The following is a 17,960-nucleotide window of genomic DNA, read 5'->3' on the forward strand; positions in this document are numbered from 1 at the left end:
CAGAAGGCAGCCATTTTGTTAGGCACACAATCAGAATATTTACAGATTTAAAACAGGAGCACCAAACGATTGTCATCTTAGGCAAGTATGTAGAATTATAGATGGCATATGCTTTACATATAAATATATACAAGGGGGGGGGGGTGAAGTAGTATTGCAGCTTTAAACAGCAACGAGAGCAACACAGGCAAAACCTTAGGGCAATGGTATAATGAAAATCAGGAACGCACATAACTATACCAGGTTACACTATATTTAGAAAGGTTAGGGAGGAGGAGTTTGCCTATATGTGAAGAGCAACATAAAGGCTACAATACTACAAGGTACTGTAGAAAAGTCTGAGACGCTTTGGGTAATCCTAAAAACTGTTGAGAACGTGGTCAATTTGTACTGGAGTGGTCTGGAGTTCTCCAGTACAAGAGAAGGAATTGGATGAGGGATCATTATGAGAGACTTCAGTCTGCAGTCCATTGTGGGTGCGACGGCGCTGCGCAGCGACATGGCGACCAAAATCAGTCGATTGAGTTTGTGTGCAGCTGTCGCGTGACGTCAGCGTCATGTGAAGCGGTTCAGCCAATAACTGCTAACCGCTCGCGTGATGTCACGTACCACACCTTCGCCAGGCTCCCCCGTCGCCCTCCTGCACCTCAGTGTAACAATTGCCATAGTGACGGCGACGTGAGCACTCGAAAGCACGTCGCCGTAGCAGCTACTATAAGCGTGGCCTGACGTATCTTTTGCAGGCTCAGCCAGAAGCAGACATCCTACACTGGCGACACACTTTATTCGAGCTCGGCTAGTCCCACGAATTCGGGTATACCCGGGTGTATTGAGGTTTGTGACTGTTTTCTGCCCGAGTGCATTGAGGTATTTTCAGGCAGGGATTGAAGCATTTTATTCTCACTGGCTGCAATACTGCACAGTATATATATATATACTGCATTACAATTCATGAATTTATGCCATCTGGTAGACACGCGAAGCATTGCAGCCTATTAAATCCTAATCATTATCATTTAACAGATCAACCGCCCGTCAGCCAGGCATGAACCCAGGCTGGGAAGGCAAACGCAACGGGGCTTGTCAGAGGTGAGGAGCGGCGCATTCCAGGTATCTGCCAGGTACATACTGGGTATTTGCTCGAATAAAGTGTGTCGGTGCAGTAGATTGCTCGACAGTGCTTCTTTCAAGCAATTGGGGAGGGAACCCACTCGCAAGGAAGCAATGCTGGCCTGATTACATATCAATGGGGACAGAGTATCAAATGTTTTTGTGGGTGAGATCTTGGATTCCAGTTTGGTTTAGAAGACAGAGGCGGAATCATACAACACAAAAAACAGGGTTTTAGATTTTAGGAGGGCCGACTAGTTAGATATGGGAACTCTAAGGGATTATTTTGCAGGGTGGAGATGTTTGAGTGGAGGGCAGGACCAGTGGGAAAAACTAAAAAGATGCAATACTAAAAGCAACAAACCTGTTTCTGTCAGACAGGTTAATAAAAGGAAAATAAAGCTCATGATTCTCAAAAGGTGGGTATTGTAAAAGCTAAAAAGACAGACAATTTTTAGGAAATCTAAGCAGACTCAGAGGAAGGAGGATTGAGAATGATATCAGTATATTTAGGTATATTAGTGGGAGAGAAACAAAAAGGAGAAATAGTAAGACAGAAGAGAACAGAATTGCTGACAAAAGTACAGAAAATTACAATACCTAGGCAGCATGGATTTACTTGGGGGAGATCATGGCAAACAAACCTAATTGCTTTTTATGAGTGACTTAGAGCAGCGGGGGTTGGGGGGGTGCTAGATTCAGGGGAAGGGGGGCGTGGCAGTTGTAGAGGTCCCACGCTCTCCCTCAGGCATTTAAATGCCTGGGGACCGTGCAAGGCCTCTATAATACACATACCTTCACTTCCAGCGACACGTTGTCCTGGTAACGCAGCGGGGTCACGTGACATCGTGTTACAATGGCGACGTGACGTCACATGACCCCGCGCCGGGGATCGAGCGGGGGGGGGGAGGTCACAGGGCGCAGGGAGGGGTGCGCACAGAGAAAAGTTTGCGCACCCCTGACTTACAGAATATATGGAGCAGTTGCGTGTTTTAGGAAGGTAATAGTCTCCGTCACACATAGATGACTGATAAACAAGTTGCAATGTTTGGGATAGGACCATGGCGGTACAATTAATATGTTTAAAGGATAAGTGATAGACTTGTGCCAAAAGGGAATACATTCAGAGCAGGGGAAAGTGACCAGTGGAGTACCTCAGGGATCTAGACAAGATCTAGTGTGCTTTAAAATGCCTTTTTGCCGATGACACAAAGATCTGCAACATGATTGCACTCCAAGGGGAGGGGGAGATAAACACAATCACAATTTAGGTAGACTGGAGGAATAGTCAGAGTGTGGCAACTACAATTCGTTGCTAAAAAGTGCCAAATCATGCACGTGGGTCACAAACCAGAATATAGGATTAATGGCACTATAATGTCAACTACTATAGAAGAAAGGCTGGTAGCCATTATGTAATAAAGCTATGAGGCAAGACAACAAGATGTTAGGTTGTACAGGTATTGTAATGCCGCTTTATAGATCATTGGGGAGTATTCACAAGGAGTACGATGTTCAATTCTGGAAGACATATCTCCTGAAGGCCGTAAATAAATTGAAGATTGGGGATTTGTGGAATAGTCCCCAAACAGAGGTGGTAGGGCCTAATACAGTAAGGGAATTCAAAATAATTTTTGGGGTAGACAGAGCTGCTGCCCCACTCCTCCCTGCTGCACTCGCACATGCAGAGACTACAGCCGCGTCCGGTGGTCTGTAGGGGAGCTCTAAGCGAGCGTTGAGGAGCGGGGCCATGATGGGGAATATCTGTCCTGCCATTGGCTGCGCTCCGACCACGTGACCGTATCACAGCGCTTTGCGTGTCTACACACACAGCCACTGGGGCCTGCGCTGTGGTGTGTGACGCGCATACCGCCATGACCACCGGGGACTCTGCCTAAGGCTATCCTGAATATGAAAGAAAGCCAAGGATCAGATAGGTTCTGAGGTTTCACAGTAGAAAGTAAAATGGGCAGATAAGGGCTGTTCTACAGTGGGTGCGCTTGCTGTGCCGTGCGCGCGGCAGTTATAGTTGGCTGAGGTTAGTCAGCCTTTCTATAATGGTGCCGCGCACGGCAGTGAGCGTGGAACCGACCGACAGAGAGGGGGGGGGGAGAAAGGAGAAAAAGAAAGATTTTGCGCTGCGAGCGAGCGAAATAAATAATTTATTCTTACCAACGTGTCTTTTTTTAATAATAAATTACAAACACACACACACACAGTGTGCGTCACGTGCACACGCGTTCGCACAGGCGCACACAGTATATTACGGGCCTACGGTGGAACAAGTAGTTCTTATCTGCTGTGAAATTCTATGTTAACACAGATGAAGGCAGGATTTCTCATATTTAAATTACTTACGTAAGAGTTTCCCAAATACAAAAAACAAAGCTCAGAGTTTCTTTAAAAGAAAAAAAAGTGTGTTTTAAAAAAAATGATCTTGTGTGATGCTCAGTACACGACAATAAGAAATATCCAGTTTTAGTGTAGGTACCTGCTTAACGGAGTTTAACTTGGCAGGCTCAAATAATATTTTTGATCAAAAGACGCAATCAAATAAGGCTTATTAAAATAGAGAGGATACATTTTGTTTTTATACATTTCACTAATAAAGAGCAAGCCAATTTGGAAAGTAGCACGTTTTATGTTTCTGTTTTCCTTTTCTGTAAAAATGCTCAGTCTTTTGTGCCACGGAGACACGGAAAGCATGAGGTAGAATATGAAGATTGACATATCAACATATTATATAACGCAGTCTTTAAGACAGGTATCACAAATGTACAACCAAGAGTCAATACAAAATGAAGCATACAATGTTGAAAAATATTTACTCTATATATTATTCTAAGCACTATCCAGAAAGTATCCATCTTAATATTTCATTTTGTATTGGTCCATAAGCATACACACAATTATTTAACATTTGAGCTTTTGTAATTCAAACAAGCCGTTCAGGAGAAATAATGAAATACAAGTTCGGCCAATCATAATTAGCATAGGTGTATCGCAAGGTTAGCTATTCCTTCACGCATTAAAAAAAGTTGTGGGTTTAAAAAAAAAAAAAAAAAAACCACACACGCACAGTAAATACAAATACGACTTATGGTGCATTTGCATGTCTCAGACAGGTCTGCAATCCTGTTTTTCACCATTATCGCTTAGAAAACAGTGATTCCGCTACAGTAGGGGTTCTGGGCAATGACATACAAATGAGCACCCAGTGTCACACTTTACTGCTCATCCATTTTAACATGGACCCCTATAAGCTTATGTCTGCCTTTTTACACAGCTTTTCAGCACAGCCTGGGTTACAGAAGCGCATAGGATGTAAACCTACTCATAGAAATCTGTTGAAACAGCCGTTTGGGTAGGTTTATTGGCTATGCACATCTGTAACTCAGGTGCTCGGAGCTCCGCCCTCAGCGGGGAGACAATATCAAGATGAGTGCCGGTATTTCTTTGCATGTGTGCCTTACATTCAAACACAAATATATTAACAATTAAAACTCAGTTACTAAACTGGCGATACAGCACAAAGCAATCTGAATACAGAACTGTATTTCATTACATTTGACTTACCCAGGTTGGTCGTACTGGGGTTGCCTCAGTTTGCTCTTGTTTCGTTGTCGATTTTCCATCATACTGAGGGAGGAGAGTTGGATACAGAACCAAAGGAATTTCTATGTTGAGTCCAGGCAGTCCGTGAAACATGTATTTCTAGAGGAAATTGAAATACTGCTTTAGGATTCAATGTTAAAGTTAAACCAGCAAAAATTAATAAGAATCAGGCTCCTAAAGATTACCAGATGATAAACCAGAAAAAAACAGTAAACAAAACCACTGCGGCTTCTGGCCAGCAGGTGGTGTGCAGAGCACTCCTTAGCTGCTCCTCCCTACATCTCCAGGTTCAGTGTGTGTGCTGGTGTGTGTATGTTTCATACATTATGTGCATGTATAAGTTGTATATTTAGAGTGTTTGTATATGTTGAATATAAATGTGTATTTGTATATGTTATGTGTGTTACACTAATGTTGCATGTTTGGTACAGTATGTGTTTATATGGTGTAGTGTGTACATGGGGGGGAGGGAGGAAGGAATAGAGGTGGGGGGGAGAGAGGAGGGAGGAGAGAGGAGGAGGGAGAAGAGGAAGGAGAGAGGATGGGGGAGGAAAGCAAAAAAGATTGTACCAGATGCCTGCGGGCGGCAGTGCAATCCTGTGACGTCACCCTCACGCTGCCACCGAGCGGCATCAGATCATGCAGGACAGACAGGAGAAGCAGAGGAGACAGGGACGCGTGGCCGTGAGCAGTTTGCCCTCATTGGCTCAACCGCTCACGTGATGCCGCCGTCGCCTGCCAGAAACAAATTCCTTTGTCTCCTCTTCAGTCTGCCGTGCTGCCCCTAATAGAGACACAGACAGGTGTGTGGGGAGAGATTACAGTGAAATCAAATGCAGTTCCGGGTAAAACGCTGCAAAGGGCAGGGAGAAATCTTGCTGAAACCTGCAGTTGGACATACATGATCTGTGAGGCTGTTTTCAAATTATAGCCTGAGAAGTCATTATACTCATGCAAGTTAGAGACGGTTGTCCCCCCGAGACACGCAGGTAAACATGGGGAGTTTCTCTGGCACGCACCGGCATGAGAGGGAGCCCCGCCACATGCCAGCAGCTCGGTATCGGACAGTGTGTGAGGGAAACCCGCAGTTGGGGGGAGCCGAGGCCTGGCGGCAAGGGGATCGGAAGCCGGGCCCGGGGTGGGGGGTAAGGGGGGATAGTTATATAGATATACATAGATTTTTAGATATATTCAGTAATAAAACAGTTAGCACTCCCAGTCTCAAAAGGTATCCTGATGATTGCCCCATATGCATAAAATAAATATTTAGCTACCAAAAACTGGTCTAGCGGCAGAGACAGCACAATCGATTTTTTGTAATCGAAAAGCGTGTATTGAAGATACAGGGCACAGCATCCAATGTTTCGGTCCATGTAGAGGGACCTTACTTCACCCTGAAGAAGGTCTTCAATACACGCTTTTGGATTACAAACTACTGTGTGCTGTCTCTCTGTCGCCAGACTATATCTATATCTCTAGATAGATCTATCTATTTGGGTGTTCTTTTATATGTATTTGGAGGGTATATATATATATTTGGGGGGTTGGTTTTTTTTTTTTATATGTATTTGGGGGTGGGGGGGGGGTTCTTTTATATGTATTTGAGTGATGGGGATTTTTTTTGGTATGTGTAGTGTGGGAGGTTATCGGGGGGTTATCGGGGAAGAGGGGGAAGTGAATGAGTGAGGAGGGTGGAATGAGTGAGAGTGGGGTAATTGATGGAGGGGGAGAGCAAAAAGAGAGTGAGGGAGGAAGAGAGAGGGAGTAAGACGGAGGGGAGAGAAATACATGCGGGGGGAAAGGATTGACTGGGGTAATTGATGGAGGGGGGATAGTGAGGAAGAGAGAGAGTGAGACGAAGGGGATAGAAATACATGGGAAGAGGGGGGGCAGTCGCAACTCTAGCCCTGGGCCCCGGGAGAACGGCCTGCGGCCCTGCAGCTCCATATTGGGATTAATCTCATTGTGATCAATTGGCCGATGGATACTTTGTTTAGGGTGAACTTTCATTCACATTTGGCAAGCTGCAGAGGAACAACTGTTGTTTATACCAAAATCTGTTTATTATTGATATACATATATTAATGCTTGTGAGTGCGTATAATTAAGCTATACATTTAGACTTTTTTTTAAATCTATACTTCACTTTTATTACATTAGCTAAATATTTGGGACCATGCGCTTCTACTCTCTTTATCCAACTTTTTTTTTTATTTGCTAGTCCAAAATTGAAGCTGCCAAGACTCCATATTGTAATCCTATATCCACTAATATCTTATTCCCCACTTTTTTATCCTGACTATATTTTGATTGAAAGACTTCCACACCTTTGGATAGTCTTTTCAGCATTGTGATTAGTCACCATATAGATATAGCACAGATATCCAATGTTTATATACACTGTATAATATATACACATGGAGAAGGAGCGGCTCAGTGAACCTGGTTCCACTCCCGGTGTCGGCTCCTTGTGACCTTGGGCAAGTCACTTTATCTCCCTGTGCCTCAGGCACCAAAAACAGAGATTGTAAGCTCCACGGGGCAGGGACTGTGCCTGCAAAATAACTCTGTAAAGCGCTACGTAAAACTAGCAGCGCTATACAAGAACATGCTATTATTATCTTATACTATATAATTGAAAGCACTGTATGCCTGCCTGCCTGCCTGGATGTCCGGTGTCCCTAGGGGAAATCTCATTGGTCCCTTGGCCCGCCCCCGCACACCTCTCATTGGCCTGAGGCGGAGTGACGGGCCAAAGGACACACAGGGACACACACACACACACGGACACACGGACACACGGACACGGGTACACACACACACAATCCCCTCCCGGGTGCCCCTCACTCTCCCCCGTCAGCTGGACCGCACCTCAACTTCCACACCCCCCCCCACCCTCCCTGTGCCCGAACTTACCCGGAGTCCCGTGTATACACACACACACACACACACACACACACACATATTCCCACCCCCCCCAAGCTCACACACACACCTCACCCCCCCCCCCAAGCTCATCCCCCCCCAAGCTCACACCCCGGCGCCGCTACAGTCAGCGGGGGAGCGGAGCGAGCGCCCGGGACACACGCGGGGGAGCGGCCACAACACGCGGCCTCCCGCCTCACATCCACGTGGGAGCGGCCGGATGAGTGAGGCAGCGGCCGGATCAGTGAGGCAGCGGCAGGATGAGTGAGGCAGCGGCAGGACGGGTGAGCTCCCCCCCCCTCCACATGCTACGTGCTGCTCTTGCCCCTCCGCTCCCGGCTCCCCCCTGTCACCGCGTGACAGGCCGCGGGACGTGAGATGGGAGGGGGGATGCCCCTCCGGTCCCGGCTCCCCCCTAGGCCGCGGGACGTGAGATGGGAGGGGGAATGCCCCTCCGGTCCCGGCTCCCCCCAAGGCCGGGGGACGTGAGATGGGAGGGGGGATGCCCCTCCGGTCCCGGCTCCCCCCTAGGCCGTGGGACGTGAGATGGGAGGGGGGATGCCCCTCCGGTCCCGGCTCCCCCCTGTCACCGCGTGACAGGCCGCGGGACGTGAGATGTGAGGGGGGATGCCCCTCCGGTCCCGGCTCCCCCCTGTCGCCGCGGGACGTGAGATGGGAGGGGGGGTGCCCCTCCGGTCCCCGCTTCACCTTCTCCCCATCGTTGTCCCCGCTGCCTGCGCAGGAGGAGGGGGGGGGGAGCGGGTGTTGGTGCTGGTGTGTGTAATTGTGTGAGACTGTGTGTGAGTGTCTGTGACTGTGTGTAAGTGTGTAAGTGTCTGTGACTGTGTGAAACTGTGTGTAAGTGTCTGTGACTGTGTGTGACAGTGTGTGTAAGTGTTTCACAGTGTGAGAGTGTGTGAGTTTGTGTAAGTCTGTGTAAGTGTCTATGACTGTGTGAAACTGTTTGAAACTGTGAAAGTGTGTGTAAGTGTGTGTGACTGTGTGTGAATGTGTGCAACTGTCTGTGATTGTGTGTAACTGTGTGTGTGTGTGTGTGTGTGGTGCACTGTGCAGTGTGAGCAATGAGCAGTGTGTCAGTGTGTGCAGTGTGAGCAATGACCACTGTGTGTGCAGTGTGCAGTGTGTGTCAGTGTGAGCAGTGTGTGCAGTGTGTGCAATGAGCAGTGTGTGTGCACTGTGTGCAGTGTGAGCAATGAGCAGTGTGTCAGTGTGTGCAGTGTGACCAATGAGCAGTGTGTGTGCAGTATGCAGTGTGTGTCAGTCTTAGCAGTGTGTGTGCAGTGTGCAGTGTGCAGTGTGACCATTGAGCAGTGTGTGTGCAGTATGCAGTGTGTGTCAGTGTGTGCAGTGTGAGCAGTGTGCAGTGTGTCAGTGTGAGCAATGAGCTGTGTATGTGTGTGTGTGCAGTGTGAGCAGTGAGCAGTGTGTGTGCAGTGTGCAGTGTGCGTCAGTGTGACCAGTGTGTGTGCAGTGTGCAGTGTGTGTCACTGTGAGCTGTGTGTGCGCAGTGTGCGTCAGTGCGACCAATGAGCAGTGTGTGTGCAGTGTGCAGTGTGTGTGTGCAGTGTGCAGTGTGAACAATGTCAGTGTTAGCACGGTTCACATCCCGGGCAACGCCGGGTCTCTCAGCTAGTTATTTATAATACACAAAATGGTAAATCACAGTAAAATGTGGGTCTCAAAATAATCACGTAAGTTTACATATCACCATGGGGTTTACATATTTGAGGTCGAAATTGTACATTTTCATCCTGCATCAATGTATCAAAGTACTTTGGTTCAATGTTGCCCTGTCTGCACTAGCTTGTCACTTTGAGTGGCAGTAAGGGGAGTGGGGGAGGAATTACATGGTGCATATATTGTAATAACAATGTGTGCTATTCTTTAAATTTTATTTGCAGCTGCAGGGGGCACGGCCAGCTGGCGCTGGAAGTTTGGTCCGACTTCTGCATCCGGCTGTGTAGCCGCCGATTGCTGCTGGGCCCACCACCCTTGCTAAAACCTGGGCCCAACTTCTGCATCAACGTGCGGGAACGGTGTGCTACCGGAGGCCTTCCAGGCCCAGGGTAAAATGTGTGAATATATGTATATTGTGTCGGTATTGTGGAGCTAGTGGGGTGGGGACACGAGTGAGTCAAGGGGGTGGAGAGGAAGTGTGTAAGACAGGGAGAGTAAGCGAGGGAGAGAGTGAGGGAGGAGGGAAATAGGAGGTGGGTGAGACGTCGGTAGCCCTGCATATGATGTTACAGTGTTTACACATACAGTATATCCCACAATATTGGAGTCCCGTTTAATACATGTCCCATATGAAGTATTCTGATCATGTCTTTATTTCTCTCAGATGTTCATCCATCATCTAATTGTCCTAAAGCAGCAATCCCACTCATTTTGCCTACTGATTGAGGGGCCCTCCGGAACTGAACTGTACTATTTTTAGTTCCGAGAACCTCCATTCACTATTTAGTTGCAGGTGTTCTTTACAGGATTTTTTTTTAAAAGGCGCCCACAGTCATCCAACAGGAAGCCGCAACATCATCCCACCAATGTTGTTGTGGCTTTCTATTGGCCCACTGGACTTAGCAGCCATTTTGATTCTCTGAATCAGAGCTGAACCACTAGCAACTAAACTGGTAAGTATCTCAGGAACCTGGGGGGGGGGGGGGTGGGGGGGGGGTTGTCCCTTGAGGGAAGAAATTGCACGGTTCAAATCCGTAGGACCCGGTTTAAAATTCTAAAACAAAAATTAGAGGGCATTGCTGCTTTAAAGGCAGCAAATGTTTACATGTGGATGGTGATATTATGATTTAAAAAAAAAAAAACCATCAGCAAAATTACCTTTAGCACAGCAAGAAGTGATCCAAGTTGATCAGTCTCCACTAATTTAATCTTGCCACCATTTAAAAGAGATTGGATGCCTTTTAAAGCATTCTGCCGCAACTGAAAAGGAAGGATTTGTACAGTTTACCTCAAAGTGTTGTAAACATGACATCAAATTCAACCAAACTGTCTTTAGTCTTAACAGTGCAACAGTATATCCCTAAAGGATTTTATCACATGAAATAATATCTGTATTATTAAGAACGCTGACACTTTATTTAATACTATATTTAAAATCAAAATACAACTAACAATTTAAAAATGTAAATAATCCTGACCATTTCCATGGTGTAATGAATTTCTCCGTCCCCCGCAAAAGCACCAAAAAAATAAAAATGTATTTCGTTGTACAATCAATATCTTTTACAATGGGGTAAAAAGAATTTCGTACATGGTTACTTTTTAGATGAGATCAGGTTAGAAGTAATATAGCTTTCTATACTGTTATCTGTGCTAGGAGAGAGAATGTTATAAAGGCTGGAGGAGACTTTAAACTAAGATGGAATAAAACGTGTACAAAATAAAGCAAATTGGACTCTGTACAAATATTTGCACCTGGATTGAAAACTGGTCAAAGGATAGACAATAGAGTTGTCAAAATTTTTATTTTTTTCAGGTTGTGAGTGGAGTACCTCAGGGATCGGTACCGAGACCCCTGCTTTTTAACTTTTATATTAATGACCTTAAGTTTGGCATAGAGAGCAAAGTCTCCATCTTTGCTGATGACACTAAATTGTGCAAGGTACTGTACTAGAATCAGAGCAAGATGTCATTTCTCTCCAGAAGGACTTGGAGAGACTGGAAACGTGGGCAGGTAAATGGCAGAGGAGGTTTAATACAGATAAATGTAAGGTTATGCATTTGGGAAACAAGAATAAACAAGCAATTTACAAATTAAAGGGGGATAAATTAGGCGAACCCATGGAGAAGGATTTAAGAGTGCTTGTAGACAGCAGGCCCAAAGTTGTACAGTAGCTGCAAAGGCAAACAAGATCTTATCTTGCATTAAATGGGCAATGGGTGGAAGGGGAGTAAACATAATTATGCCCCTCTGAAAAGCATTAGAAAGACCGGGCCTCGAGTATGAAGTAGTTTTGGGCACCATGCGATAGAAAAGATATTATGGAACTAGAAAAAGTGAAGAGCCACCAAATTAATAAAGGGGATGGATAAATCTGATTTATGAAGAGAGGCTAGCTAATTTAGATTTGCTTAAGAGGCATCTAACAGGGGATATGATAACTATATACAAATATATTCAGGGACAATACAAGGAGCTTTCAAAAGAACTATTCATCCCAAGGGAAGTACAAAGGACATGGGTCATCCTTTAAGGTTGGAGGAAAGGAGATTTCACCAGCAACAAAAGAAAGTATTCTTTACAGTAACAGTAGTTCAAATGAGGATTTCATTACCAATGGAGACTGATGGCAGAAATAACAGATATCTTAAAAAAAAAAAAAAAAAAAAATAAAAAAAAAAAGTTGGACACCTTTTTAGAAAGGAAAGGTATACAAGGATATACCAAATAAGTAAACATGGGAAGGATGTTGATCCAGGGAGTAATCTGATTGCCAATATTTTGTCAGTGAATATATTGTCAGTGAATATATTGTAGAAAATAAACCGCTCATCCTTAAATTCTGTTTTGTACTTTAGTTTTAAATGACACGGTGCATGAGGATAGGTATATAGAATACAGGGTGGGTCAAAAAGAAGATCCAAAAAGATTCCTCCACTAATTGCACTCTGTTTTTACAAGTATGATTTGGACAATTAGTCCATGCATATTCTCAATATATGTAATGGCTTACTATTGTAGCTGAATCAGAACCCAGTTAAAATGTAATAAAGTTTTATTATTTTATCAAATATTGCGTGACGGTGCCTTTATTTAAAGTGTATATTATTTAAAAATCCCTTCAGGACTATAGACTATAGACTCCACACATAAGGTTATTGACCAATGAGCACATTTAATAGTGTGTCTGTGTATGAGTAGCTTATATCTACTTGGACATCTCTAAACAAGGTAAGTATCGTTATAGTATATATATATTTGATTATATTTATGCTATTAGTATAGCTATCAAATACACTCTTATAAAACCTTGTACTATTCCCAATAGTACAAATGCGTCTTCATCAGTAACTATATTGTCTCAGATCAATGTAGAAAGTAATTGTTACTTAGTGGCTACATATAGCCATCCACAACATAATATCTCAGATATAGCACAAATTCTGTTAATAATATACCTTGTTCCAAAATATCTTGCACCTAATAGCAGACCCCCAACTCATATAGATATACAGGGTAAAGTATTGAATACAGATAAAAATATATCTATCCACTAAATTATGTCAGCGCAAGCGTAAGTATATATGAGGGTTATGGTGATAAATCAATCTGCTACCCATATAACTCCTCCAAGGGTGCATGGTCTCGGCGGACCCAATTGTATTACAATATACACAGTCAAACCAAAACCCTCAGTATATATATGGAACAGAATAAACAGTGACTAATCTGAGTGGGTATAGATCGATATGTGGGTATATAATTGCTGAAATAAGGTTATCCTGGTCACAAATGACCTATGTAGTGGATATTAGCATAACCTAAATAGTACCCATAACATATGGTCTCGGCGGACCAAAGAAGTGTGTGTATTAGTTGCGCAAATTCAGTGGGTTTGGCATAAATGGCCGCGGCGGACCAGTGAGCAGATGGAAGCTCAACACTGATAGCACTAGTATACAAGCCGCGATCCCGTGGGAATAGAGATGTCGCCTCCTGATGACGTCAGACTAGACGTCCAATGTACAACGTTTCATAAGAGTGTATTTGATAGCTATACTAATAGCATAAATATAATCAAATATATATACTCTATACTATAACGATACTTACCTTGTTTAGAGATGTCCAAGTAGATATAAGCTACTCATACACAGACACTATTAAATGTGCTCATTGGTCAATAACCTTATGTGTGGAGCATATAGTCTACAAAACTTCTAAAGGGATTTTTAAATAATATACACTGTAAAAAAAGGCACAGAGTAATAAAGTTTTATTATTTTATTTTAACTGGGTTCTGATTCAGCTACAATAGTAAGCCATTACATATATTGAGAATATGCATGGACTAATTGTCCAAATGATACTTGTAAAAACCGAGTGCAATTGGTGGAGGAATCTTTTTGGATCTTCTTTTTGACCCACCCTGTATTCAATATGTTGTCAGGAAATAATTATTTCTTTTCCCCCTTAGTCAACGCTTATAGTTGTTCACGTCTCTCACATATGGTATGGCGCATTCGTGTATTGGTTCAGACAGTTTCTATGGATTCCTTTTTTAATATACATATTTAGGGTGGGCTATTTCTTAATATCGATATGCTTTCCAATTCAGCTGAGCTGGCTAGTCCCATTCTGCCAAATACTTTTAGAAGTCCATAGAACAAAATAGTACAAATAACTATGGTATAAATATATGGCATGAAGGAGTGGCTCAGAGAGTAAAGACTGACAACAATGGCACAGAGTTTGAAGCAAGAGAGCCTGGTTCAAATTGCGCTGTCAGCTCCTTGTGACCTTGGGCAAGTCACTTTATCTCCCTGTGCGTCAGGCACAAAGAAAAGCGATTTTAAGCTTTATGGGGCAGGGACTTGTGTCTGCGAAAATTCTATGTACAGTGCTGCATACACTGTCAGTGCTATACAAGAAGATTTTTTTTAATTCTGTCTCCCACTTACTGTGCAAACTGTGATTTCATCCCCAACTGCGGTTTTCGATGTCTGAAGGACAGTGAGAAATATTTTAAAACAAGTCATTCTGTAAGGTTCGTCCAAGTAAGGCTGCCCAGGTACGCTAAAATTGAGAAGAAACATTTAATGAGAACACGGGACTGCTGGCTATAGTAAATGTAAATTAGACTGAACATATTTTGTGTGGCCTATGCAGCAGAAGAAATGTAAAAAAAAAAAAAAAAAAAAATTGTGGGAACTTCACAATGTAATGAATTTCGAAAGACAACTGCCAGAAAAATAAATGGGCACTTGTATCACCAGACAGCCTGCCAAAATCCCTATAACTAAACAGCAGCCATTTACTGGAAAAATGGATTATCATACTAAATTAAAGCTTTAATTTAAGATAAATCAGATAATGAAAATATGTATACACAGCCACTTTAGATGCACTTGGTATAAGCCACAGTCTCAATTGCACCAAAACACTGCTTTCCCCAACTTGTAAACAATCTAAGGAAGCTGGGATGGCTCAAAACATGGACCACTATTGACTCCATATAGAATATGTTGGGTGTACTGGAACTTTAAATCAGGTCACCAAAATATTAAATTAATATTGGTATCAATATTCTTCATATACAGATCTGTTAATAGACAAGTATGTTCATTTAAAATGGAGTGATTTTTCTTTGATAATTAAGAAGCAAAATTAAATCTGTTATTCGCATTGTCAAGCAAGAAAAAATAGTCAACTAAACAATAATTCACAGGCATGTTGCTGAGCCAATGTATCTTATACTATATTAGTGAAAGCACTGTATGTTTGCCTGCATGCATACCTGCCTGCTGGATGTCCGGTGTCCCTAGCGGCAATCTCATTGGTCCCTTGGCCCGCCCGCCCCCGCACACCTCTCATTGGCCTCACACACTCACACCACCCCCTTGGCCCGCCCCCCACACCTCTCATTGGCCTGAGGCGGAGTGACGGGCCAAAGGTCCAAAAAAATAAATAAAACACACACACACACACACACACACACACACACACACACACCCCTCTCTCCCCTCTCCAAATCACCTTTTCCCCCTCCCCAGCGGCATCACCTCTTCCCCCTCCCCAGCGGCATCACCTCTTCCCCCTCCCCAGCGGCATCACCTCTTCCCCCTCCCCAGCGGCATCACCTCTTCCCCCTCCCCAGCGGCATCACCTCTTCCCCCTCCCCAGCGGCATCACCTCTTCCCCCTCCCCAGCGGCATCACCTCTTCCCCCTCCCCAGCGGCATCACCTCTCCCCGCTCCAAATCACCTCTCCCCGCTCCAAATCACCCCTCCCCGCTCCAAATCACCTCGCTTCCCGCCTCCCCGCTCCAAATCACCTCGCTTCCCGCAGCTGCCACGCGGCGCGTAAGATGGCGGACCCCCTTCCTCCCTCGCGGCGCCGAGTCAGACGGTGGCGGCGCCCGGAAGTACAGGTAGGTGTCGCTCCCCACCTCCGGCGCCAAACGGAACTGAGAAAGGGCGCATCAACTGAGGTGTGTGTGTGTGTGTGTGTGTGTGTCACTGTCCACTGCCCCCCCCTCCTATCCACTGCCCCCCCTCCTGTCCACTGCCCCCCCCTCCTGTCCACTGCCCCCCCCTCCTGTCCACTGCGTCCCCCCTCCTGTCCCCCCTCCTGTCCACTGCCCCCCCCTCCTGTCCACTGCCCCCCCCCTCCTGTCCACTGCCCCCCCCCTCCTGTCCACTGCCCCCCCCCTCCTGTCCACTGCGTCCCCCCTCCTGTCCACTGCGTCCCCCCTCCTGTCCCCCCTCCTGTCCACTGCCCCCCCCCTCCTGTCCACTGCCCCCCCCCCTCCTGTCCACTGCCCCCCCCCTCCTGTCCACTGCCCCCCCCCCCCTCCTGTCCACTGCCCCCCCCCCCCTCCTGTCCACTGCCCCCCCCCCCTCCTGTCCACTGCCCCCCCCTCCTGTCCACTGCCCCCCCCCTCCTGTCCACTGCCCCCCCCCTCCTGTCCACTGCCCCCCCCCCCTCCTGTCCACTGCCCCCCCCCCTCCTGTCCACTGCCCCCCCCCCTCCTGTCCACTGCCCCCCCCCTCCTGTCCACTGCCCCCCCCTCCTGTCCACTGCCCCCCCCCCTCCTGTCCACTGCCCCCCCCCTCCTGTCCACTGCAGGAAATGCAGGGGGAGGAATCCATGCCTTTGAGGCGCCCCCCCCCTCCCTTTGACGCCCCCCCCCTCCCTTTGACGCCCCCCCCCCTCCCTTTGACGCCCCCCCCCCCTCCCTTTGACGCCCCCCCCCTCTCCCTTTGACGCCCCCCCCCTCTCCCTTTGACGCCCCCCCTCTCCCTTTGACGCCCCCCCCCTCTCCCTTTGACGCCCCCCCCTCCCTTTGACGCCCCCCCCCCTCCCTTTGACGCCCCCCCCCCCTCCCTTTGACGCCCCCCCCCCCTCCCTTTGACGCCCCCCCCTCCCTTTGACGCCCCCCCCCTCCCTTTGACGCCCCCCCCCCTCCCTTTGACGCCCCCCCCCCTCCCTTTGACGCCCCCCCCCCCCCTCCCTTTGACGCCCCCCCCCCCTCCCTTTGACGCCCCCCCCCTCCCTTTGACGCCCCCCCCCCCTCCCTTTGACGCCCCCCCCCCTCCCTTTGACGCCCCCCCCCTCCCTTTGACGCCCCCCCCTGCCTTTGACGCCCCCCCCTGCCTTTGACGCCCCGCGCGCACACACTGACTGACTGCCGCACGCACGCACACACTGACTGACGCGCACACAAAGCCTGACTGACGCACGCACACACTGACTGAGGCACACACTGACTGTGTGTGCGTCAGTCAGTCTGTGTGTGTTTGTGTTTCTGCCTCAGACTCACTGACGCGCGAGCAAACACACAGTGACTGACGCACACACGCTACATGAAGCTGTAAAGGAGGGAGGGAGGGGGGGGACTGGATTGATGTGAATGGGGGACAAACAGAGAGAGGGGGGAGGAGAGAGAGGAACGGGAACATTACATCCCGGGCAACGCCGGGTCTCTCAGCTAGTCAGTTAATAAAGTAATACTCTTGCTTTTGATTATGTTTGAAAAATCTTGTAAAATAAAAATGGGGTTAAAAACGCCTGCCATTGTAAATTTATGTGAATCTGTTTTTATAATAAATATAATGATTTTGGTAAATTCTATAGTGATTGTAATGTTCAGGTAAAAATATATATCTATATTAAATATCAATGACATGATCTGGACATAAAAGCTAAATAAATAGTAAAACAATGTACACAAAGTTATTTTACCAAAAGGTAAAAGCAAGTACCCCCAAATAATTCAAAGTTATAAATAACTAATGGTAGCAATAATTATTACTATTATATAAAATGCAACTTGGTGATGCTACTGAAATGTGCTTACCTGAAGCATAGATTGGCCATGCTGTGTATTGCGGCTCCCCATAACTCTGGGTCAGGCTGACTAGGATCACTTAACTGCACCAGTATTCCAGTTTTTCCCAGCAAATCTGGAAGATGCTATGAGAAAGTCAGAAGGTATTAAATGTGGTTCATGCACTTGGTCTTTTAAGTTTTAAAGTTTCCATGGGAAGGAAGGAGCTAGAAGTACTTTTGTGATAAGACTGTATGCGGTACATCTAGGAGGTAAAAGTTC

The 17,960-nt window shown here is 46.3% G+C and overlaps 1 protein-coding gene across 2 annotated transcripts in view; it reads right to left on the reverse strand.

Annotated features, from left to right (window-relative positions):
- The window catches only part of HEATR6 (HEAT repeat containing 6), a 93,832-nt gene that overhangs the window by 70,280 nt on the left and 5,592 nt on the right, over positions 1 to 17,960 (reverse strand). For both annotated transcript variants that reach the window (XM_075589529.1, XM_075589530.1), the window contains exons 4-7: positions 17,709 to 17,824; positions 14,311 to 14,425; positions 10,507 to 10,608; positions 4,687 to 4,824 (exon numbers count right to left, since the gene is read on the reverse strand). In XM_075589529.1, the coding sequence (XP_075445644.1) occupies positions 4,687 to 4,824; positions 10,507 to 10,608; positions 14,311 to 14,425; positions 17,709 to 17,824 (471 nt within the window). The remainder of the gene's footprint in view (positions 1 to 4,686; positions 4,825 to 10,506; positions 10,609 to 14,310; positions 14,426 to 17,708; positions 17,825 to 17,960) is intronic.

Source organism: Ascaphus truei, chromosome 3, assembly GCF_040206685.1.
Source record: "Ascaphus truei isolate aAscTru1 chromosome 3, aAscTru1.hap1, whole genome shotgun sequence".
Classification (NCBI taxonomy): domain Eukaryota; kingdom Metazoa; phylum Chordata; class Amphibia; order Anura; family Ascaphidae; genus Ascaphus; species Ascaphus truei.